At 37.6% G+C, this 25,493-nt stretch overlaps 1 protein-coding gene across 2 annotated transcripts; it reads left to right on the top strand.

Annotated features, from left to right (window-relative positions):
- The first annotated feature begins 277 nt into the window (after positions 1-277).
- LOC139740636 (aspartyl aminopeptidase-like) lies at positions 278-24,860 on the top strand. 2 transcript variants are annotated; one of them, XM_071651219.1, is made up of 15 exons: positions 278-636; positions 2,616-2,712; positions 3,526-3,614; positions 4,492-4,605; positions 5,183-5,308; positions 6,181-6,305; positions 7,003-7,090; positions 8,200-8,307; positions 10,590-10,667; positions 11,605-11,688; positions 12,469-12,626; positions 13,774-13,813; positions 16,795-16,896; positions 17,973-18,140; positions 19,909-24,860. In XM_071651219.1, exons 1-15 carry the CDS (start codon positions 313-315, stop codon positions 19,957-19,959), a joined length of 1,752 nt encoding a protein of 583 aa, XP_071507320.1. In that variant the 5' UTR covers positions 278-312; the 3' UTR covers positions 19,960-24,860. The 2 variants fall into 2 exon arrangements, with proteins under 2 accessions (XP_071507320.1, XP_071507321.1); XM_071651220.1 differs by having other exon boundaries at positions 528-622.
- The last annotated feature ends 633 nt before the right edge of the window (positions 24,861-25,493 follow it).

The raw sequence follows: 25,493 nt of genomic DNA on the forward strand, positions 1-25,493 counted from the left end.
GATAACCCGGAAACATTATGTCCACAGGAACTGCCAGCAGGTCAGACGTTACGGCGCGTTCTTGTTGCGTTTTTCCCGCACTTCACTCACGTGTTATCAATATAGTCCTATCGTAGTCAACGATAATCTGGCTTGGTGGCTTGACCGAAATCTTCCAAAATTCATTCAACCCGGGCTGCTCTTGTGAAATTTGTAAATCGCGAAGAAACGGAAATACCAGTTATTCTTTTCATTTTACAGCAAAACACATTAAATACTTTCACTATGGAGACTGACGAAGCTGCAGTTGCAGCAACTTGGGCCAGCGACAGTATGGAGGGAGTTGTTGTGGCTGAAAGTGCGGAGGGGGGCCTCGCGATTATAAATGCTGATGTTGCTTCAGAGGGTCAAGAAACGGGCACTTCACCAGGAGCTAAAGCGCCAAAGACCAGCAGAAAGTGGAGCAAATACAGCAGGAAATATAGCAAAGCTTGGGAAGATGAGAAGGAGTTGCGTTCTTGGTTAATGCCTGTTGCTGGTGATATTACTCTTGCCACATGCCGATTTTGTCGCTGTACTCTTCGAGCCCATCACGCTGACCTTGTTCAACATTCCAAAACTGACAAACATAACAAGCACGCAGGTAGATTTACTTCGGTGAGTAGCGCCGATCTTCCGTCAGTCGTACCTTTCAACCCGTATACCGTACTACAGTCTAAGTTACAGTGTTCAACACAACTTACATAGACAACATACTGTGTACTTGTAGCGTGTAGGCGATCTAGCCTTGTAAGTTGTGATTGTCAATAAAGTCTGACTGAGTACTACTACGTAGGCCTACTGGGTGTGTGTGTACATGTACAATATGGCACCTGTACAACTGATGGTGTATAAACTCGCATCTAACGGGTTAACAATAGAACCCTAAGTTAGCTCAGGGAGGTGGGAAGAGGTAATGGCAACGTAATGGCAGGAGTTCCTTTTGATATGCCCCCCCCCCCCCCCCCCCCGCGCTATCATAGTCTGAGAACCGAAGGGCTCTAAAACCTGCTAACCCACGTTAATCATATCAACCACAACAAGTAGATTCTACTGACTGGGCTGTACTACAGGTTAGACAGACCGAACTCTTATCTCTAACGTTACTTGTCTAGATGGTGTAGAACTAGGTTCTAACGTGTTACTGTTAGATCCTTTTCTATGTGGTTTTATTTTGCGGCTGTAGAAGCTCTTCTACTAGTAAAACTAATTAATGTTCTGTAGGCCTATTGTAGTTACACGACGAATTAATTCATAGACACTAATTTTTCTTACAAATTCAATTTCCTGAACAGAACTACTGAAGAGATTTTTTTTTTTTTCTATAAGAAAACATTTTGGGATGCTGAAAACGGAAGCAAGTTATTTGCTTCACCAGTCTGCATTTCTTGATTTTTACAGCCTCAAAATTCTTTATTTTCAGCACAATTCCAAGATAAATGCAAATAAAAATCTGAGCTGACTACAAAAAAGAACATCATAGTTCATACATCTATACTAATCATGTCATTGTGACTATAGGCTCTACTTGCGTGTACTTTTCGTTCCGAATGCAAATTCTGGCACATGACATCCATCTGCAACAACGTACTGTGAAGAAATGCAGATACATACCAGCTGTGTAGATGGAAGAAGATATTTTGTTTGGAAGAGCCATCTGTGTAAATCAATAAAAGATTCCTCCTTTCATTTCTATGATACTCTAACGTCATTCCCCTCAGTTCATGTTCAATAACGTCTTTCTTGATGGCTATCGTGTCCTTGATTATTTTTTGCAGGACTGTGTATTAATAATGAATACCTGGTATTGTGGAAGTGGTGAAGAAGTTGAGTCTAGATCTTCTAGTCCTAAAAAGATCTAGATCTAGATAGGTCTCATTCTAGACCGTACTTGACATTTTACACATTGTCATTTACATAAGTATGTGGACTCTGTTCTGTTGAATCATTATGAATTCATTTATGATGACTGATGTCTAAACCTGTGTAAGAAATTATATAAACTTTTGGGACAGATTCTATTACCTGATTGATTTCTAAATTGAATTCGTTTAGTGATGAAATAAGTTTTGGCTGAGCTCATGTCAACTCTCAGAGTCGGTCTTCAATGATCAAGGGAAGTCACTGTTATTATTGGGACTCAGTTTATGGGAATACATCTTGTATGGTCTAATGTATACTTGTACTTTGGCAGACAGGGAAGAGTTTCTTATCTTCCCCGCCCCCACTAATTTTGCCATACAACTACACTGCCGTACCCTTGTTAGCGTATGCATGCCGTCACAAGGTACTTATCACAGCAGCTGTTGTAGAAAGCAAGAATTTTACTTTTTCATTAAAAAAAATATATTCTTAACGTTAGTTAGAGCTTCAACTCTCATTATTTTATGTGTCCCACTTCCTGCAAAAGTGCCATCAGGGAGAACAATGTGGAAGATCCTATTTTTTTAAAAAAATCAAAACAACGAATCTTTCAAGTGCCATTGATTTATCCTTAACTGGCGGGATCAGTTACAACTTGTCTTGTGAACTGCAATCTTCCCCATCTTGTTGGATTATGACAAATTTATCCCTTTTCTGGTGTTTTGCTTCTTCAGCTTATTGGAAACTACACAATGAATTCCAAGGAGGCAGTCATGACTTCTGCAAAGCAGTTTCTTGAGTTTGTAAACAAGGCACCATCACCATATCATGGTAAGTGAGCTTATAAGGTCAAGTGCTCGGGGCTGAGACAAAGACCAAACCTCAACTTCAGTTTCTGGGCATGAAAACTGGAAGCATGTACTGTTAAACGAGGAATGTTCATGTACATTTTAATGTCGTGAATTTCGCGAGCGCCAACATTCGCAAAATTAAAATGCACGCGAAAGTTCTTTTCTACACAATATGCATTGGATGCTGGTGGCAATTCGCAAAAATTTCTTGCTGCGAGAAAGGCCGTCGGCTCCAATTCGCGAAATTTTCATGCCGCGAATATATCATGTTTTACAGCATATAAGATTTAGCAAAAGAGAATAGGAAAACAAAGATAGATCTAAAGCATCATGAGGCAACTTATCTGTTGAGATTTTAGAAGGTATTATAGGTTCTTTTATTTATACTTCTCCATGTTTCAAAACTTCTTAAAGTAAAGGGAGAGTAATACACAACTGAATTTGACATGGCAATTTTCTCATGAATTTAGGATAGATGTAATGATGGTCACAGGATCGGACATCATATCAACTCTAGACTTGGACTTGGTAAACTATAGAAATGTCAGCATACATTTACCATATACACAGGAAGTAGGATTGCAGGGCAGTAGTTGAATGATATTAGAAAAAAAGAATGAAATAATTCCTTGTATATATTTGTAGGCAGGTCAATTGGATTGCAGATGGTATGGTCTGCATCTGAAGGCATATCATTCAGTGTTGCAATGCTGGCTGATTGCCTTTTTTTTCTTCTACATTCACTATGGTATTCTGGAACTTTCTCTTCTTTGTTGCCTTTTGAATTTTGTAGCTGTGAAAGAATGTACGTTGAGACTCCTGGCAGCAGGATTTGAGGAACTCAAGGAAAAAGACACATGGTATCTTCATCCAAAGAAGAAGGTTCGTGAGTACCGAGAAAGGGAACATGTGTGATTTACACTTCAGATTTAATGATATAAGATTTGGGGATGACAGAAATTTTCAGAAATTTTCAGTCACAACTGCAAATCAAGGTGTAAGAACTTATACAGTGGTATGTATCACAGCACTATATGTATGGCCTTGTGAGTAATATTTACTCACTGGATCAGACCCTTATTTCAAGCAAACAAGAATACACCTTTGGGAGCAGGAACCCCCCCCCCCCCCCCCCCCCAAAAAAAAAAAAAATAAATAAATAAATAAATAAATTAATTAATTAAAAAAAAAATAAAAAAATAAAAATAAATAAAATAAAATAAAATAGATAAATGAATAAATAAACAAATAATTAAATGAATAAATAAATAAATAAAAATAATTATAATGATAAAGTAAAATAAAAATAAGTAAATAGATAAAATAAAAGATAAAGGAATAAATAGATAAATAAACAAGAAAAGAAAAGCAGGAAATCAAAGACAGTAGATGCATGTAACTCCTGAATACCAAGAGATAAAGTGAGTCGAAGGTTGGAATTTAGTTAGTCTGTTACCACTGAAGACTCTTGGGTGTCTAAACTCACAGGGTCTTTACGTATGGATGTCTGTAAAGTGAAGTTTTGGACAAATATTACGAGCAGCATCTCCTCTGCACTTATTTCATAAAGGTACATTTTGAGAGAAGGTATTTCTAGTTACAAAGAATCATTGTGCAGATGCTTTTTCACTTTTGGTCACATAAAACTGAACAATACTACACTTGAACACTTGAACTCATGCAAGATGACATATTAGAAAGAAAAAAGTGTCAAACATGTAATGTGTAGCGAGTTATACTTGTTTCTTTTTGCACACAGTATTTCTTTACTAGGAACCAGTCTGCACTGATAGCCTTTGCCGTTGGAGGTAACTATACAGCTGGGAATGGATTCACGATGGTTGGAGCTCATACGGACAGTCCATGTCTGAAGGTGATTTTTCACATAAGAACATAGAAGTTTTGTGTGAGAGCTAAGTCATATAAATCAAAATAAGGTGCAAAATATACTATACTGACTATTCTGTACAATAACGACACACAGGTGAGAGGAAGTTCAGTGTTTTCAAGTGTGGTAGTTGTGTAATTGAATTGAGATTCCAATTGGAAATCTTTTCATTCAAAGCTGTTTCTCCATTGGGCATTCAGTTGGAGAAAAAAAAATGCTTTCACAGAGTAAGACATTAAAAAAAAAATGGCTACATAACAAGTGAAAGACAAGAAAAGTATTTGGAAAAATTTGTGCAAAAAATGGACATGCTATGAACACGAGTTACAGTGTATTCAAGTTTGTGTCAGCAATTATTAATAAAGCACAGCATTTTGTGTTCTTGATTTTCCAAAATGCTTGCCCTTCACATCGACTAGTCAGTATATTGAAGTCATTTCTTAACTTGGCATTCCTATCAAATAAGTAATAATGCCAATGAGACTATGGACTCCATTTTGTGGATGATTCCTTTTTTTTAAGTTTTGTTGACAATGGATTGCTTTTTCCTCTTTCTACCAAGGTCAAGCCAATCTCTAAGAAAGACAAGCATGGATATTTGTCAGTGGGGGTGGAGACATACGGTGGTGGAATTTGGAATACCTGGTTTGACAGGGACCTGACTGTTGCCGGGCGTGTCATGGTGAAGGTAATAAAGCTATAGACTTCATTTGACTCGTATATCTGGGGGGTGTTTCATCAACGTTTGTCAGTGCAAAAAGTTGTCATCGCTGACAATCACCATGACCAGCGCATCTCAGCCAATCAAAACTAAGGATTTTGCTGAAATTGTCAGCGCTGACAACTGTAAGCGCTGACAAACGTTGATGAAACACCCCCCAGATGTCATCATACTGCCAAGTGCAAGTTTAGTCCACTAGAGAAAGATATGCACAACTTGTTCAGTATCGGAGGGACCACATTTGTAGGCAGTTTAGGAACTGAGTTATCAGCTCTGTAGGGTATTTAGATGCGGTAATTATGTTTCTGTAGAAATGCTCCATACCAGAAATATGTTGCACTTCATGACCTTCCACTTGTATTGTCATTTTCCATTTCAAACAGTTGTATAAGTGAATTCGTTTTTCTTCTTCTTCATGTGTGATATAAGCGTTGTAACAGCAATTGTCTATAAAGTATTTCATTTTCTTGATTTATTCCACAATATTTACTCACTATATCGAAGTCATGCCATAGTTTGACAAATATGTTTTTTTTTTTTTTTTTTTTTAAAAGAGATAGAATAAAGGTACATCATGCCTGGATAGTATTTCAGAAATTATATGGCGATGTGTATGTGTATCAGAGCTGCCAAATTTCCCTGATTCTAATGGAAGTTCCCTGAAAAACATGTTTTTCATGAGAAGGTAAAAGCCTCTTGATCCTGAGATGGAGATTAATTGTCCCCTTAGTGATATAAGTAATGCAAAACTGTCCCATGTTTGCTCTGTTCAAACCTCCCTGAGTGAGATGTGTGACTATCTGCAGTCCTCAATGAATCCATGTTTGTTTGTCTGTTAGAATGGTGAAAAGTTGGAACACCGTCTGGTCCACATACAGAGGCCCATCCTCAGGGTACCTAATCTGGCCATTCATCTCAACAGAACTGTCAACGATGGATTCGCCCCCAACACGGAAACAGAACTGTGAGACCTGAAGCTATTCATAATATTTTCATATTCTTGATGAGGACACAGTTAGTTGGGATGAAATAACAATTGTCATGGCCTTGATGTGTACAACACCTTGGGGTTTCAGTGCCAATTGACACTCAAGGCACACAAAAGGTTGTTTATTCTCATAATTATAGTGATTCAGCTTCGACATGTTTTATATAATTGTACAGTTAGCAATGAACTCTTTGCGGCTAGAGCAAGATGTCATTTCAATTTTGTTTAGGATATGTAATTATTGTATGATACTTGACTGCTCTGCAACTGTTAATTATCAAGAAATATTTTCTGTGGTGATCTAATATATGAAATTACATTGCATTACAATTTGCTTATTGCAATTTTTAATCTATCTTGTTTATATCCATCCTCCATGGAAAACTAATTCAGAGCTGTTGACAACCATGATTTTTATTTCATTAATCATATTGAGTATTTTTCTTCTTCATACAAATTTTGAAAATGTTGATTTGAAATAAAAAAATTTAAAAAAATGAAGTTTGTGATATTTCTCAATTTTTAGACTCAAGTGTGGCCAATATGTGTCTGCTCCAGTATTCTACTTTTTGTTAGCTGCAGAGGTTGGCAGCCCTAGACATGAACCATTAAAACAATGCTATACACTAATCTACAGAATGTACTAATGCATGTTTTCCCTGTCTGACACCAGAGTGCCCATACTGGCTACAAGCATCACCGCTCAGCTGGAAGAAGGGACCATTGACGAGTCGGGGAAAGATATCACCATCACTGGCAATGTATGCATTCTCCATCATTCACCCAACCCCCCCCCCCCTTTACCTGCATCTTCAGCATTTTAGACACACTGTATATAAATGCCATATAATATAACAAGCACTATACTTTGTGAATCAGAACTCTCAAGTACAATTCCCACGACCTACAACCACAGTTCGGAAATGATAAATGAATATTATCCCTCTTCAAGTACTGGTAATGAAGTGGGGTATATATTGCATTTGTGTTACAAGATGCAATACTTTTATTGTTTTTCTGTGTTATCCCTGAATGAAAATGCCTTGTTATCCCTTGATTTTGTGATTGATATGATTATCTCCAGGATCATTATGATGTTCTTGGCTTATAAATGTTAATTTTTTGTTGAAGTAAATAGAATATTGTAGGATTTGATTGATTGATAATGTTGCAAGTGTGACATCCTCAAAACTTATTGTTGGATGTCACTTCCACCCTCAAAACTTATTGTTGGATGTCACTTCCACCCTCACCAAGTTTTGTTTGTTTGCTGATAAGCACAACTGATTGCTTGTCTGTCATTGCTGACAAGCACAGATATCCTCGAACATGCTGTCAAATTATAAATAGGGATTATGAAATCTTAATCCCAGTTGTGTGATATTTATGTTTTCTATTGTACTGTTGTATTGTCTCTGCTTTCCAGGTTCGTTAACTTTCCATCTTTAAGTTCAGGAGGAATTATTCAAGCATTACTGAAAATGCCTGGCGAGGTTTTGTTAGCCCAGAAGTTTTCACTTGCTTGAAACTTTCACTAATTTTTGCGAGGAGCCAAGTAAAAGTAAAATGTGAAATTAAAATGCACACTGAAGTTTATGTCTACACAATGCATTGAATGCCAGTACAATGCTGTACGCCATCATAGTCGTCAACTTGCAAAAGTTTCATGCTGCACAAAAAGCTGTTAGCTCCAATTTGCAGATCCTGTTTCTGGTTATACAGTACATGTAGCTGTATAGGCAGATTAAGATGTTAATCACCAAAGTATCCTTGTATTCCAAACAGGGTATGAGGGTAAAAGAATGAAATAGATGTTGCAGTAGGTTTATGCGTCTCTCCATCATTCATGGTTTGTCTCTCTGCCTTTCAGGATGGGAAACATTCCAGCGTCCTGATGAAACTGCTAGCTGACAAACTGGAAGTGCCGGTAGCCGATCTCATGGACTTTGACCTCTGTTTGGCCGACACCCAGCCAGCCGTAAGTCATATCGGGTTCATGTGTTACAGATACTTGTTTTCTATTGCTGCTCCCTTAGTGCTTCTTCTATATATCAATCATGACCAACTAGTGGAACCCATTTTCCATAATGACTTGTTAGTGGAAGAATGATGCAGATAGTCTGCTACTCAGGACTTTGTTTATCTTCTGATAATATTGCTGTGGATTTCAGCTCTCATCTGGCTGCGTGTAGATACAGCATCTTTTATAGACATAATTTTCACTTATTCTGCAATTATTTTATTGGTTTGAGTTCAAAAGGAACATCACTGCTGGCCAAAAGGCACAGGCATTGCCATACAGGAAGATTGCTGACGCTGACAAGGCGTGCCGTTTTACCTTTATGCATCATATTGTCCTAGATTGAAGTAGTTTTGGTTATTATGCCTCCGCCATGAAGTGGTGCCGGAGGCATTATGTTTTCGGGTTGTCCGTCTGTCCGTACGTCCGTCCGCATTCGTTTATGCGATAACTTGAGTAATATTGACTGGAATTTTACTAAACTTGGTCCAAGTATAAAGTATGATGGGGCAATTGCTTAATTAGATTTTGGGTGAAATCGGCCAAAGGTCAAAGGTCAAGGTCAAATCATGAAATTGTATCCATTTACGCAATAACTCAAGACTGGATTGAGCGAATTTCACCAAACTTTGTCCGAGGATGATGTATGATGGGACAATTACATGGTCAGTTTTTTAATGAAATCGGACAGAGGTCAAAGGTCAAAGATCAAGGTCAAATCCTAAAATTTATCTGTTTACGTGATAAATTTTAAACTCAAAACTGGATGAAGCAGCTTTCACCAAACTTGGTCCAAGGATGATGTATGATGGGGCAGTTAGTTGAGGAGATTTTAGTGACATTGGCAAGAGGTCAAAGGTCAAGGTCAAATGCTAAAAATGTTGCTATTTCCCCCATATCTATGCAATGCCCAAAGATATTTTATTGAAACTTAGTGTAGACATGTACTACTGCATAAAGATTCTCCAGAGAGAGTTTCATGTCATAAGGTCAAAGGTCAAAAGGTCAAAGGTTCGGTGAAAATGTGGCAATTTTACTTTTCTCGCAAATGGTTCAATGTATCTTCATGGAACTTGGTACATATGCATGTACTGACTGGCAGGGATTATCTAGGGAATTCAGGGGTCATGGGTCAATAGTCAGGGGGTCAAAGGTCAAGGTCAACTCCTCAAAATTTTACTGTTTCCCTCGTATACTAGTATATGCAATGCTTGCATTATTAGTTTTAAAGCTTTGATATACATGTATTACAGTACCTAATGGAGATTCTCTGGGAAATTTCCAGCCAGAAGGTCAAAGGTCAAAGGTTAAGGGTCAGAGGTCAGGTTTAAATGGAAAAAAAAATATATTTTGTACTGTAATTACACTCTTTCTTCATACCTTGAAAATTACTCAATGCATAAACTTATGACAGGGTCGGTCAGAAGTCAAGTAAAAATCCTCAATTCCCCAAATATGTGTACCTGCACTCTTAGACAGTTATAGCAAACCCAGTTTGAGGAAAATGAACATTCAAGACATTTCTGACAAACCTTTCATATCAATATTTTGCCAGTTATGTGAAACTGTCATCACACATTGTGAAGACATCGTATTATACAACTATTGGGAGAATTATGCATTATGGCGGAGGCATCAGTCGCCATAGCGACATTTCTAGTTTTTCTTGTGTGTGCAGCTCTTGGAAGAAATCTTTTGATCAAGTGATGTACATGGACCCTTGTGTTTCTTCAATCTTTGATTAAATCATTCCATGTGGACAGATGAACTTAATGATGTTTGTTGCAGCATTTGTTTTTTTTTTAATGAAACAAAAGTTTGATTATTTCTTACAAGAATTCAGCAGTTTTTTTATACACAATTTTGGAACAATATGTGTATCAGCAAACATGATCTCCTAACTGTAGCTGCCATGGTCCTTTAACTGTTGCAAGGTTCCTCAATGTTGCTGCTGCTATTGTCCTATCACTGAAGCATGCTTCCTTTCTTTCAAAGTCCAGGACCATGATATCTATAAAAGCTTTGCAAAAGTAGTGATAACAAGTAACATTGCAGTCAGATTATCAAGGCAGCTACTTTTAGGCTTCCATGCTAAATAGTTATCATGTCTGACTTGTCACAGAAAGTAAGAGCGCTCTAAGATTTAGCCTTGTATGACTTTGTGAGTGTTAATGGATTTATATCTTGTTTCCATGGTGACTACATGCACATTTTGTCTTATGCTTTCGTGCAATGTGCAGACAATTGGAGGAGCGCTGAATGAGTTTATTTTTTCTCCTCGCCTTGACAACCTCATCTGTTCCTTTGCAGCACTACAGGTGAGTTGTTGGCTGTTGCCTTACGAAAACATTTCCGTTGATCATTACAATTTTATGAAACACATATGAGAGGAGTTACATGTGTGCAGATTGTTTAGGTACTTGTGTTTAGGAAAGTCTGTGTATTTGTTTTTGGTTGCAACAACTGTTTAACCCATTATCTTCTTTTGTTTGCTAATTGGCATGCTTGCTGGAGTGCTTTCTTCACCTATTCGCACAAATGGTCGTGGAAGTGATTTTCAATGAATAGTGATTACCTAATCCCCTAATCCCTATTTTGTCACCATGACCTTCCTGTTAAGATATTTTGATTTCAGTAGGCAGGGTTTCCACAGTTATGATAAACCTCAAAAAGTCATGGAATTTTGAAAATGTTTTTCCTGGCCTTGAAAAGTCATTGAAAATGCAGAATTATAAATATATCATGGAAAAGTTATGGAAATTTATAAATGTGTATATTCTAACTATTTAGTGATCTTCTTTTTTGCACTATTCTTTGGGTTTTAAGGAGAATATTTCTTCGAACGAATAGAAGCGGGCGAACTTGTCCGCGACAGACAGTGTGGGTGTGGTATACACACTGAAATTTGATATGGACACTATTTATCTAATAGTAATTTCCATTTATCTAACACCAGCCACTTAGGTTTTCATGAAGTCACTATCCAAAAAAAAAAAAAAAGGATCCTGGATTTCTAAAATTTAACATAGAAAAGTCATGGGAAAGTCATGGACTTTAATGCTGAGTAAGATTTATGGCTGTTTTCATCAAAGAATTATGACAAATAGTCAAACTTTACATGTTATCTTGTATAGGAGGAATTGAGGGACCATTCTTTGCCTTGTTGGTCACCTGTACCCATTTTGATCTATGCTTTAAAAAAAAAAAAGAAAAAAAAAAGGTACAGGTGAATATGGTTTATTTTTTATCACCCAGAGTCTGATGGCATCATGTGAAACAAGGGACAGCCTTGATAATGACCCAAACATCCGAGCCATCATGCTCTTTGACAATGAAGAGGTAAGAGTAATCCTCATCCGTGGTTTTTCTCCATTTGTGATTTTTTTTTAATATGGATTTGTGTTTGTTATATTTTACATTGTTTCTGTTTTTGTTGAAGAGTTAGGGCTTGGAAGTAGACAAAAACTTCCTGTTTCTCTGTACTCTACATTTTTTTTACAAAGCACCATAATGCCGGCGTGTAAAACTGTCCTCACAGCAGCTGTTGACACACTGACTAACTCCATATTAATGTTGCAGTATAGTGCTGCTTATGACAAGTAATGTAAATTTTCACATGTGTGGCAGACTTTTTTTTTTTTTTGCAAAATCATGGAAAGTATCAAAAGATGGAATTCTCCCTATAAACAGGTTCAAGAAAATAACTGCAGGGTTTGCCAAACCTGATCTGTTTAAAGCATGTCATAGGAAGTCACTGCAATGCTAGTATTGCGTGTACGTGTATGATTGTTTAAAGAAACAGAAAAGACATTGTGAAATTTCATAACATGTTACCATTTTGGCAATATCAGCTCATATATATATCATATTTTATCTTACCACCAGTACTATTTCATTGTAATTGTGCAATTTGAAGCATTAGAATATGCTGGCCCCTTTGGTGAAAATGTGCTGGAAAATGATTGGTAGCATATAATGTTGAATGTATATTTAGTATCCATAGTCCATTTAGTTCATAATGAAGACCTTGGCAAACTCAAATAGACTAAATTCAGTTCAAAGACTTTGATGTTAAACAAGATTTTCGATAGCTCATTTTCTGAAATGGCTCTCTTCAAGGTGGGGTCAGGCAGTGCACACGGAGCGCAGTCTTCACTGGCAGAGTACTTCATGAGGAGGATATCTGCTGGAGGACACCAGACCGCCTTTGAGGAGTCCGTTCCCAAGTCTTTCCTCATCAGTGCTGACATGGCTCATGCAATACACCCGAACTACCCGTAAGTGAAGTTTTATTTGTGTCATCTGCACTTCCATCTGGGATACAGTGCACTCCCATTATAACAAACATGGTTATAACGAAAGTTTCAGTATAAAGAAGTAAAAATAATGGTGCCAAAATTGTTATCTAAGGTTTATATCTTTGTACACTTAATTGTTTGGCTATAACAAAATTTCTATACTAAGAAAGAAAAATGCCGGTGTCGAGGACTTCGTTGTAATGGGAGTCATTTGAATTGATATTGGTCGGGTGTGCCTAGCAAATTTTTTCTGGATTGATTTCACATTTAATGCAATGTGGTATGTAATTATTGCATGATAACATGCATTACAAGATTCAAATTGCAAAGGGTGTTCAGATGACATAACTTCCACCTCAATCCCTGAAATTAGTTTATGGGCCAATTTAAGAAACTTGAGATAAAAAAAACATAGATGAATCATATGATGTTCCACGGCTCTTTATTCATTTACCAGTCATTTGATCCAGTCATTTCTTCAGATTTGCAGAGACTCCAACTCTCCCGCTTTCGACTGGAGATCTCCCGCCGAAAGCCCATTTCCGCAAATCTCCCGTTCTCCCACATGGGATTTAATTTCTCCCGCCTTGGCTCTGTGTCTTCCGCTTAAAATTTATTTCTCCTGCTTGAAATGGTCTTTCTTCCCATTAAGCCAAAATATATGATTTGAATCATTGAATTATTCCTAACGTAGTGCCATAGTATATTGAAAAATAAATAGTATGTTTAAAAATAAGCCTGAGATAGCACAAGAGAACATCTAGAACCCTTAGAGCTTCCAGAGCCCTTTAAGTGGGCCCTTGGTATAAAGTTGGAGCTTCGTGCTTGTGATGTGTGCTTTGTGCACGTTGTTGGAGTCTCCCGTTTGTTAGGGGTTTCGGGTGGGAGAATCTCCAGATCAGAAGGTGCCTGGGGTTGGAGTCTCTGGATTTACCGTCGTTGTGAATATTTCCTTTATAAGAAACAATTCCTATAATGAAAATCTGAGGTTAGATGATGAGAATTTCAGCTGGTGAATGAGATAATTGTGGATTTTCAATGAGAATATTGAATGTCATCTGAGATCTCCAGAGGTTCTTGTGTAATTCTGTCCTTTATTGTTGTGTATCCTGATTTTTGTTTGCAGGCACAAACATGAAGACAACCACCAGATTGCTCTTCACAGGGTGAGGAAAGAAATGCTTTTAATCAGATTGGCTTCTTTAGTGAGAAAATATTTAATAGCAAACTGATAAGATGATGTGCTAAAAATAAATTAGTGACACCATGTTTTAACTCTTCATGCAAAGTCCTTGAAATATGCAGGAATTTTCAGTGGAAACCCTCTTGTATCATGCTATAAGTACTGTACTTTGCCACACATACGATGCTATGATATCTTCTAAGTTTCACAGTTATACCGATTATACGTAATTAGTCTATCATATTGAAACTGTCGAGCATTACTACAAGCATTACGGCAGAAAGGTAACTTTGTCAGATTTGGTATGTTTGCTTAGGAAATGTCATACCTTACACAGATATCCCCATTTTTGGCTACCAATATAATTAGCGATTCTGAGCGAGAAATTATGCATAAAATTCAGCGAAAATGTGAGTGGTCAAATGACCTACTTTTGCCCAAAATATCCTGATTCTGGTGACGTCACAAATGGCCTGTGCTCTGTGCCAACCAGCTGCATGCTCCAAAGGCCAAAGCAAGTGCGTGCTTTCTACACAGTTTGTGCAGTGTAGCTTGATCCCAAACCATTGTTTGAAGTAAAATGCAAGACAGCATTTTCGATTTGAGTTTCAAATTGGAAACCAATGAAGAGGAGAAAGGAGGGCATGATACTGAGTCATGATCCTCGAAATTGTTGTAAGCCAGACTTGTTAAATAATGACGCTGACCCTGCCAGTCTCCAGTTGAAATCACAGGGATTTATCAAACAAATAAAACAGCCCCAGTCTGCCGATACATGTAGGCCTACTTTATGATTGCTTCAAACTCCGGTATTATCCTCAGCTGTATATATAGTCATGCATACTGTTGTAGTACTTCTACAGTATAACAAATATATAAACTATTCAATATAGAAGAGCTCAGAGAATATGTCTATTTGTCTCTCAAGTAAAAGTGAATATGAATTAAGTCTGCGTCTTTGTATAGCTCATGAAAATAGAAGTTGCGTTGTGCCCATGCCAACCACGCAAGCTTCGCCATTGGCATGGTCACATTGACGCAACAATAGCGCATTTCCCCTTTTACCACAAATTCAAACATTGATGATGGATATATAGGTGATTTTGACCCCAAAGCAGTCGATATGCCGCTGCTGATATGCGGTTGATTCAGCTGGAGTGCTGGCTGCATAGTTTTGTGAAAGGGGGTGGGCAAAAACAGCTGCATGATGGTGATGATGATAAAGATGTACTGCTCACAAGAAGAAATGAAGACATATCGCGGCTTGACCCTAATATATTACACTGGGAATCGGTATAAATGGCATTGTTATCAACATTTGCTTTAATTGTATTTTCCCCTGCTTTTACACCCATTGCACTGACTGTATACTGTGTACTAAACCTAGACTTTGCATTGCAAGCTACATGATGTATATTGCATGCATCAATGCGACTCAGTAGCACGCTGCCTTTGCTGGCTGCTTGAACAGCTGCTACCACAAGGTTGGCCTACTGGACAATGCTATACTGTAATAGAAATAGCGCACGGCACGGAGTGCGATAGTGTAAGCACAGTGAACGCGAGGTTTCTGTAGATAGGTGCCACCTCTGCGTACGAGCCACTAGTGGGCACCACCTAAAATACCGAGCGTCCACTGCACTTACATTGTCTCACAATGGAACAAGTGCACTATTTCTTTTATAGAATAGTGAGTTTTGATGAATAACCCTTCCCCCCCCCAAAAAAAAAAAAGGAAACAACATTATTCATGATGAATGATAGACAAATTCACCCCGATAACGCCAGTAACAGCAGTCTGAAGGCTGTCTCACACTGTGTGATTCTTGCAATACGCCGGATGTAGCGTCGCAAGCGTTGGGTTACATTAGATCAAATACCAGATGAATGATGATAGACAAACTTGACACGATATCACGAGCGTGGTATAATTATCACTTTTTTTTTGCGAGACATTCGCACTCCCGTGCAGTGCGCAAAACAAGTTGAATGCCACATGACGTGTTTCGACCAGTTACTATGTTTGAAATCACATAGCTATTTTATAAACACACTTGTGTACACATGTGCACCTACCAGACTGCTGTCACCCAGCTGTAATATGAGCAGGAGCTTGACGCCTTGTCATTGACTGTCATCACTTTAAGGATGGATCTGAAGGTGTTTCACAAAAATTAAAGAGATTTAAAATGTTGAGGACAGTTAGTATCAATTTCTGATTCAGATTTTTTTTTCTAATTTCAGACTGCAAGCAGCGTATGCCGCAAAGCTCGCGAAGAATGACAGTGAGTTGTTTTGAGCTATGACATGCAGTTATCAATATTAGCAGATCCTAGCAACTGATGTGGTTCATATTTTCATGAGTTTTTGAAAATAAGCTATTTAGGATTTTGGTGCCATTTGGTTACATAGAATTTTTTGAAGTCTACATGGACATATAAGCGCCGATTCACATGTACACGTACGCTGCTTTGAAAATATATAGACCACTTGTGTCATCATCAAATCATCAGCCAATATTCTGCCACAATGGCACTTACACAGGTGCGCAGAATTCAACTTAGCATTCTCTTTTTTTTATTTTCTACATTGCAATCAGCCTGTTAAAGTACATTTATAGTATTCACACTTAGTATGTTCTCAGCTTTCACTCGAGGTATTATTTGCCAATCTTGCGATTCTCAATGTAGTTCTGGTTAAAGCAAATTGCAGACGTGCATTTTAAATATGGGCTGAAATACACTGCCGCACATGTGGTGTCAAAAATGCTGATGCAGTGTAGTACGAAAACTGCCATTCTTACAGATAAACCTTTGTCTCGTCTGGATTATCTTCAATGTAAGTGAATTTGGAGACAGCACTGACAAAATGTCAAAATATACCTGGTAATGAGATGCTGAATGTAGATCTATATTTTTGCCCTGTCAAACTTTACATTCATATCTACAATCATGACTCCCGCAGGGACCAGTGATAAAGATCAACAGTAAGCAGCGGTACGCCACCACCGCCGTCTCCACCGCCATTCTCAAGATGATAGCTGAAAAGGGCGATGTTCCTCTGCAGGTGAGACTGAATTAGTAATGAACCAGACACTGACATCACTCAGAGTTTGAATCTAGTCCAAGAACCATATCTAAAGACCACACACAATTGTATGTGGACCATTTCCTTTTTGTCGAGCCCACTGGACAGTGCCTGCGTTGTCTGTCCGTCCGTCGTCTGTCCGTAACACTACAAAAACTTGAATAACTTTCTACTGAGGACTTCAATTTCAATCAAACTTGGAGGGAAGAGTAGTTATACGAAGTTTACCAAACGTGAAGGTCACCTCAAGGTCAAAGGTTACAGGCAAAGGTCAATGAACTTTAGAGCCCAATATTGAGTTTTTACGGTGCGTTTCGATTGTGGTTCATAACTTTTGATGTGCTTGTATAATGTCCGTTTGTGACCAAACTTGGATGGTAGATGTCCCTTGGAGCGTCGAAGGTCACCACAAGGTCAAAGTTTTTACGGCACGTTTCAATTATGGCTCATAACTTTTGATCCTAATGTAATGTCCATTGTGACCAAACTTGGATGGTAGATGTCCCATGGGGAGTTTAAGTTCATCACACAGTGGGTGCATTTGTTTGTTTATAGTTTTGTTCATGTCTGTCTGTGCATCTGTTGACCTTAATGCAATTGGCTTGTATGATTTTTGACATTTGTGCATCATTGAACTGACACACTTCCACTTTCTCTACCATAACATGTACTACCTCTACTACCACTGTTGACTACCACCACCTCTTTCACCACCACTACCACCAATACTACCATCATTACTGCCACCACTACCAACATGACTACCACCTCAACTGCAACCAATACTGCCACCATTACCACCACCAATATTACCACCACTACCAACATGACTACCACCTCCACTGCCACCATACTGCCACAATTACTGCCATCACTACCACCACCACTACCACCCCACTGCCACCACCTCTATCTCCACCACTTCTACTACCAACACGACTACCACTCCGACCACCACTCCGACCACCTCTATCTCCACCACTACCACCACTGCTGCTACCAACACCACTCCTATCACCACCACTACCACCACTATATCAACAATGCCCCTGCAGGAATTTGTTGTGCGCAACGACATGCCCTGCGGCACCACGATTGGACCCATCTTGTCGGCCAACCTCGGCATGAGAACCGTGGACGTTGGCGCCCCCATGCTCAGCATGCATTCCTGTCGAGAGATGGGCTGCACCTCTGGGCTCTTTCAGCTTATTGTCCTCTGCAGGGTGAGTTCACTGACCTGTTCTTTTATTCGCTTTTTTCCCCCAGTTGTTATTAAAGGGAATGCAAACCCAAAGAGCAATGTGGATTGAGTGAAAGCAGCAACATTAGTAGAACACATCAGTGAAAGTTTGAGGATAATCAGACAATCGATGCAAAGGTTATGAATTTTTACAGTTTTGGTGTTGGAACCGCTGGATGAGGAGACTACTAGAGGTTATGACGTATGAGTGGACAACAATACAAAGAAAGTATAAAGGAAATTCAACAAAAATTCACTTTTCTAGCATTATGAAAGAGCACTTGACTAACCGCTTTCAAAAAGCAGGGGGAATAATTGCTACCCTTAACATATGTGAATATCAAGTTGATGGAATTTGTAATTTTCATAGGAAATGAAATTTTGTTGAATTTTCTTTATATTTTCTTTAAATTGTTGTCCACTTATCCGTCATAACCTCTAGTAGTCTCCTCATCCAGCGGTGCCAGCACCGAAACTTTAAAAATTCATAACTTTTGTATCAATTGTCCGATTTTCCTCAAACTTTCCCTGATGTGATCTACTAGTGTTGCTGCTTTTACTCAATCCACATTGCTCTTTGGGTTTACGTTCCCTTTACTGTTTACTAAACTAAATGGGGATTTTTTTTTTCTTTGCATATGCTCTGAGCTCTTTGCGGTTGCTATTACTGTATCTGCTGAATATTTCGCGAGGTTTTTATTTTTGTGAATTTCACAAGTCAGGTGTTATTTACGAAATTAAAGAAAGGCGAAAATATTGACTCTGATCAAGCTGTGAATGTGACGTATGCTTTTACATTCTCCATTCGGTACAGGACTCAACGATTGCAAATTCAACCACTTGCGAAATCATTGGGAAGTTCCAATCCTCGAAAATTTAGACTCGCTAAATATACGGCATAAACAGTATTTAGTCTGTCAACATTTCATGCGCGCTATCTCTCAGTAGTAGATTAAAACTTCTTGGTCAAGTTCTAATGGAAAGGAGATCATTTTTGCCTTATTATATGACTCATAAAGCACAAATATCACACCTGATTGATCAAAAGATTGATTTACTGAAGGACTTTGATTGTTTTTTATTGTGTGTGTTTTTTTTTCACCTGAATGTGCTTTAATGATGCGTCAATCAAAGAAGGCAAAAACAAAATTTAGAAATTAGTTTTTGCTTTGTTCACCAGACAAACATAAAGTTTGATTCATGTTAACCCAAATTTAAAACAAAACAGTCATGAGAAATGCTTCTCTTTTGTCCTTCCTTTTGGTAGTAAGATAGAAATAGGGTATCCTATTGGATGTCCAATTTCATAAAAAGTTCTAGTCAGCCAAAGCATTCAGGCTTCACCAGATGAAAGCTTCCTGTATTTATGTTGTATGACATGAATTAGCCAAAGTCACATGATGACCATACCGATTGGGGCATTTGCCGATGGCTCTCTTCTGCAGAGCCAGCAAGTACGACATTTTGTGACCATCATTAATACGAAATACAAGTTCAGCCAACCTCACTTATGCAGAATCCAAGGGACTGGAGAAATTGAAGTCACACAATAAAATTAACACATGTCTGTGTCTGTTTTGGGTACAATTTTTCTTTGATTTGGACAATCTTTTGACTTGTGAAAGGTTGTCTCAGGTGAGGTTGACGTTATAATGTGGTTGCTGAAAACCCAAATGTGTCTGTGGCATTATAGGCTTGTTGTCTTTCAGGTTTTTCGTGGGTTGATAAATCTGTCTGCATTTTCTCTCAAGGCCTTTTTTGAGATGTTCCCTGCGATTGATGAGGATGTCACAGTGGACTGAAAACCTCTTTGTGGGATGCCGGTTTCTCGTCACCATGGAGACAGTCCCAAGTCAGAAATATCAGCGGGTACACACGATATGCTCTGGACCCTCTACTGAGCCAAAGATACCTGACTGCATCAACAAATAACCTTAATCCACTCTCAGCTGCTTATCTTAAACTTGATGCCAGAGCTTGTACTCCTGGTTTGTTTTTTTCTGCATCTATAAAGCAAGAGGTCTTTTGGCATTTGAATTACATCTGTACTTACTTGTGACTTTTTAGTCATATGAAATGTTTTATTCCTATTGACAATATCCATATCTAATATGGAATACAGGTGACTCCCATTATAACAAAATCCTCGGGACTGATATTTTTCTTTTGTTATACTGAAATTTCATTATAGCTGAACAGTGAAGTATATAAAGATATATAAATGATAATTGTAGGACATTAGTTTTATTTCATTGCAACGAGAATTTTGTTATAAACATGCTCGTGATAACAGGAGTGCACTGTGGATATAACATGCAAACATATAATGGATATGATATATTTTGTCATAACTTGGAATATTTCACACAAGTTTTGTTATTTACCGGTATTCTGTGTGAATGAATGTATGAGTTTCCGAATATTTATTTTCTTCTTTTTTTTCAAATTTTTTGATAGGTCTTGATTGCTCTACTGTTAACTTTAGGTATGTCTCGTATTTGTACCTCCTTCCCAATAAGTGTTCTAACCAAAGATGAAAGTGCTTTATATCACCTGTGCATCCTCAGTTGCTTTGTAAGAAAACAATTTCATCTGCGCTGTTGTCATCATTGTCATAATGATTATGCCAGGTGTAATTTACTTCCACAAAGTCCCTTCTATCTCATTGAAAGAATTTATTAAAGCAAGAAATATGGTTAAAAATATATGGAAAATATGGACAATTTGAAAGCTTTTCTCTTTTCTTGAGCATTTAGAACTGCTCAACCTTGTTTGACCTTCAACTTTGCAGAGTCTCATCTTCAAAGATGTATAGCATAGAGAATGCTTCACATCCCCTCATGGATTGCTATGTTTGTGTGAATTCATCTCTAAGTCAGTTTTGCAATACTTTTTTTCCTTTGCTTACAAATGTTTTATATTTACCCTATTCAGTCATCTGATAACTCTTTTTATTAGATAAAGTGAAATATGAAAACCTTGGGAAGCTTTATAAAATGTCAAGGTTGCTTCAATCATTTTCTAACAATGTATACTGATCATTTCTTCTTGCAGAGATGCCAGCTCACAGTGCACTCCCGTTATAATGAAGTTCTCAGAACCCACATTTAGTTTACTTTGGTTTGTATAAAAATTTCATTATAACTGAACAAATGCAATATATGATGAAAACACGCAAACCATGCGTATATTGTTTTTTGTTTATTAAATGCTCATCATACATTGAAAAGCAATGCTAGATGAGATGCAAACTCATTTATTTCATTTGAATTTTGTGTTTAACAGAGAGGATAGAGGTGTTCATACCTTCACGCTCAGTTCGAAAACGTGTATGAAAGTGATGGGCTTAGAATTTGCTTGATATTCGTTATTCCAAAAGTTTATTACAATGTATTCCAAGGATTCTTTATTCGAAAGGCTCATTATCGTGAAGGTTTGCTATTCCAAAGGTTCATTATTCCGAAGGTTTGTTCTTTAATCCGAAAATGAAATAATACAGTGCACTCCCATTACAACGAACACGGTTATAACGAAATTTCGTTATAACGAAGTAAAACTTTTGGTCCCAAAATTATTGTCATTAAAGTCTATGGTAAAAAATTCGCTTATAACGAACACGGTTATAGCGAAGTCTTTTCCGAGCACCACAGACAAAGAAAAACAAAAGAAATGAGCTCCGTTATAACGAAATGTGGATCGCTTTCGTAAGTACGTAGCGGAACAAGCATTTCTAGCGTCGCTGCATGGGCGAATGCTTTAATCACTGTGTATTCGTTCCGTGTGTCACGCACAGTTTTCGAGGGAACTTGCGTTATTGTAATTCAATAATCTGAAATTTGAATAAGGTTCGTTTTATTGTTCCGAAGGTTCTTATTACAAAAACACACAGATTCTGATACACCTAAATGTCCGTTAGTTCGGAAATGTTATTGTTTGTTATTACAAACGTTTTGGCGTTATTCCAAAGGTTAGTTAGTAGTAAGGTTCGTTAATCCGACAATGAATAAGGGTTTGTATTACGACGGTTCGTTGATCCGAAAGTGATAGGAATTCCAAACGTTCGTTAATCGGAACATTAAAAAAAAAAAAGTTTGGTTAATCCAAAAGTGAAAAATGTGACTTTACTAACAAAACTTAGGAATTACAAACCATATAATCGTCTTTAAATGATAACCGAACCTTCGAAATACATGCAACTAACCATTCTCATTTTTGTGATTAACAAACCTTCTTTGGAATAACGAACCTAATTTCATTTTCGGATTATAAAACCTTCGGAACAACGAACCTTCGGAATAGTGAACTTTTCTCATTTTATGATTTACAATTCTTGGGAATGACGAACCTCATTTCATTTTCCGATCAACGAACCTTCGGAAAACGAACAATATATTAATATCTACATTATGAACTTTCGGAATAACGAATCTTCGGAAGAGCGAAGCTTCAAATGAACAAACCTTCAGAATCCCGGGAATGGCGAAACTTAAGAATAAGGAGCCTTCGGAGTAACGAACTTTTGTAAGAAACGAACCTTTGCTATAGTGAATTGTAACCGAATCCTTAACCGTCCATTTTCTATAAATGTGTGACAATACAAACAACTTTATATGCTCTCTTTTAAATGTAAATTTCAATGAAATTAAAAAGGTAATATCCCATTTCACATAGCTTTCCAGTGTATGATGAGTATTCAACAAACAGTATGTGTGGTTTCCTTGTTTTCGTTATATAATGTATTTGTTCGGTTATAACGAAATTTCCTTATAACGAAAGAAAACTGCCGGTCCCGAGCATTTCGTTATAACGGGAGTGCACTGTATTTGTTATTTTTAAGGTTCATTAGTCTGAAAGTGTAAAAGGTTTGTTATTCTGAGGTTTGTTAATGCAGAAATAAAAAATAAAAGTTTCTCATGCCAAAGGTTCATTAATTCATAGGCAGTTTATGTATAAGGTTTTTAATTCTGAAGTTTTGTTAGTATACTCAACTTGCCTTTTCACTTTTGGATAAACGAACCTTATTTCATTTTCTAATGAACTATTCTTTGAAATGTTAAAGATTCCCTTAATTTTCAGATTAACGAACCTTTGCAATAATGAACCTCATTTCATTTTTGGATTGACGAACCTTGGGAATAATAAACATTCAGAATAGTGCCGCAAATGTTCATAATGACAAATGCTATTTCATTTTCAAACTTACAAACATCTAGGTATACAGAGCTTGTGTGTTTTGGAATAATGAACCTTTAAAATAATGAATATGGATTTATTTAGGATGAACATATGATAACGTAAGTACTCCTCGGAAACAGTGTGTGACATAAGGAGTGAACGCAGAGTGATTAGCTATTTTTGATCACAGGGAAGTATGAAGCATTCGCCCATGTAGAGATGCTGTGTTAATGTTTGTTATGCTGTGTAGCAAGTTTGTTGTAACAAAATCTTTGCTATAACTGTGTTTCTGTAAGTGAATTTTGCAGATGATAATTTTGGGACCATAATTTTCACTTTGTTATAACAAATTTCATTATGACTGTGTTTGTTGTAATGGGAGTGCACTGTATTTTGCACTGTTTTCTGCCAAAAATACAGGAGGTTTTATGGGAAATACTGTGTTCCCCAAATTGTATCACCACACATGTCTATTGCAGGAAAGGTGCAAATACTGTTTTCCACGAAAGCAACAACACCACTTTCTAGCCCTCTGAATACTGCAGTGTTGTTTACAAGGGTGGCATCACTGCTTTTGCAACAGCCACAGGTTTATTCATTAAAAACAAATTGTGGGGATCACAGTTATGTTGTTGATTTTGTAACATCTGCTCTTTGCAAATGAGTGAAGAGTACTGTAAATAAAACAAGAGTATCTGACTGTTAGCTATCAAGAGTTGTACACGTTGAGGCTCATATTTAGGGTACTTGGTTTTGTATATCAATGTCTGCTGAGATCAATCTCAATGCTTAGCACAACAGGGCTGATATTTTTTACCTTTATACTCAAATCTAAACGGCCTTGATGACAGCATATTGTTTTACAGCAATTTCTGCTAGTATAGACCTACACGCTGTATTTGATTTTAAAACACTTTAAATTATGTCAGCCATAACTGGCAGGGGCTTAAAAAAACAATCAATGTTTATATTTTTCCAGCATAATACTTTGTGGAGCTGTCTGTTGAATAGTTAAGATTAAGAATCAAAGTGATTGAATGAAAAACAACTTTTACCCCTTTGTCAAGGATGAAGTTGGTGATTTCCTATCCTGGAGGGACTATAAATTTACAGCTTTGGGTTTGCCGTTTTAATTTGCCAACTCATCAACATGTGGAATTTTGAGGTTTAAATTTTCTTCAATTTGTCTCACTCTACACATGAAATTTGTAAGATCACAACTGCTGATGTGTGATTTAACAAACATGTCGGAAAGAGGAACCACGGGACTCAAACAAATTAAAGTAAATTCACACCTCAACCTTCACCCCTCTGATTATTTCTTGCTTTCATTAATGCCTTGTCCACCTTGGACTACTTAACATATCAGTGTCGGAATTTCAGAGCTTGGGTATTTGTTCCAAGTTCATGGTGTCACTGCCGGCAACCAGGGATAGCCTGGTGGTAGCGTTGCTGCCGGAAAAGCAATAGATGACAGATTCTAGTTGTGTGGTTCCTTTTTTCCAACATGTTTGTTAAATTACAGATCAGCAGTTGTGATCTTACAAATTTCATTTGTAGAGGGAGACAAATTGAGGAAAATTCACACCTCGACCTTCACCCCTCTGATTAATGTTCTCGTGCTTTCGTGTGGATTTTTTTATATATATGACAAGTACAATAGGTCTTAAGAAATGCTCAGAACCTTGTGAATTATGTTCCATGTTTGTGAGCGCACAGCAGAAGCATGGTGGAATACTTTATTTGATGAAGTCTTGATGTCATTCAAGATTATACTGTACCTTTTAAAGTACAACACAAACACAAGTGCAATTTACCACATGCTTCCTGAATGTAGTTTCCTCAGATTGTTCATGTCTATGTTGAAGGTCTGTCGACACAAACAACCCATCTGTCATAGCAGAGTGCATCAGTGGTCGTGATGTTGCCATGGCAACATCACTAAATCACAGACACTAAAATCAACATGTTCTTGATCCTGTAGTCGTCCACCGTCTGCCTGTCCCATACTCCATAAGGAAGAAAATATGTTTTTTGTTTCATTTAAAAGAAAAAAAGGCATACCCAAAACACTCTGGTGAAGACTGAAGGTACTCATATACAGTGGTGGATCCAGAGGGGGCGCAATGGGCGCACACCCCCTCTTTCTTCTTTGTTAAAA

This window comes from Diadema antillarum, unplaced genomic scaffold, assembly GCF_040938485.1.
Source record: "Diadema antillarum isolate AM-2024a unplaced genomic scaffold, OU_Dant_1.0 seq00000871_RagTag, whole genome shotgun sequence".
Classification (NCBI taxonomy): Eukaryota; Metazoa; Echinodermata; class Echinoidea; order Diadematoida; family Diadematidae; genus Diadema; species Diadema antillarum.

Coding starts and splice junctions, on each gene's coding strand:
- LOC139740636 (XM_071651219.1), top strand. CDS start 313: ATGGAGGGAGTTGTTGTGGCTGAAAGTGCGGAGGGGGGCCTCGCGATT. Junction 10,668..11,604: donor GTTCCTTTGCAGCACTACAG/GTGAGTTGTTGG, acceptor TTTATCACCCAG/AGTCTGATGGCATCATGTGA. Junction 12,627..13,773: donor GCAATACACCCGAACTACCC/GTAAGTGAAGTT, acceptor TTTTGTTTGCAG/GCACAAACATGAAGACAACC.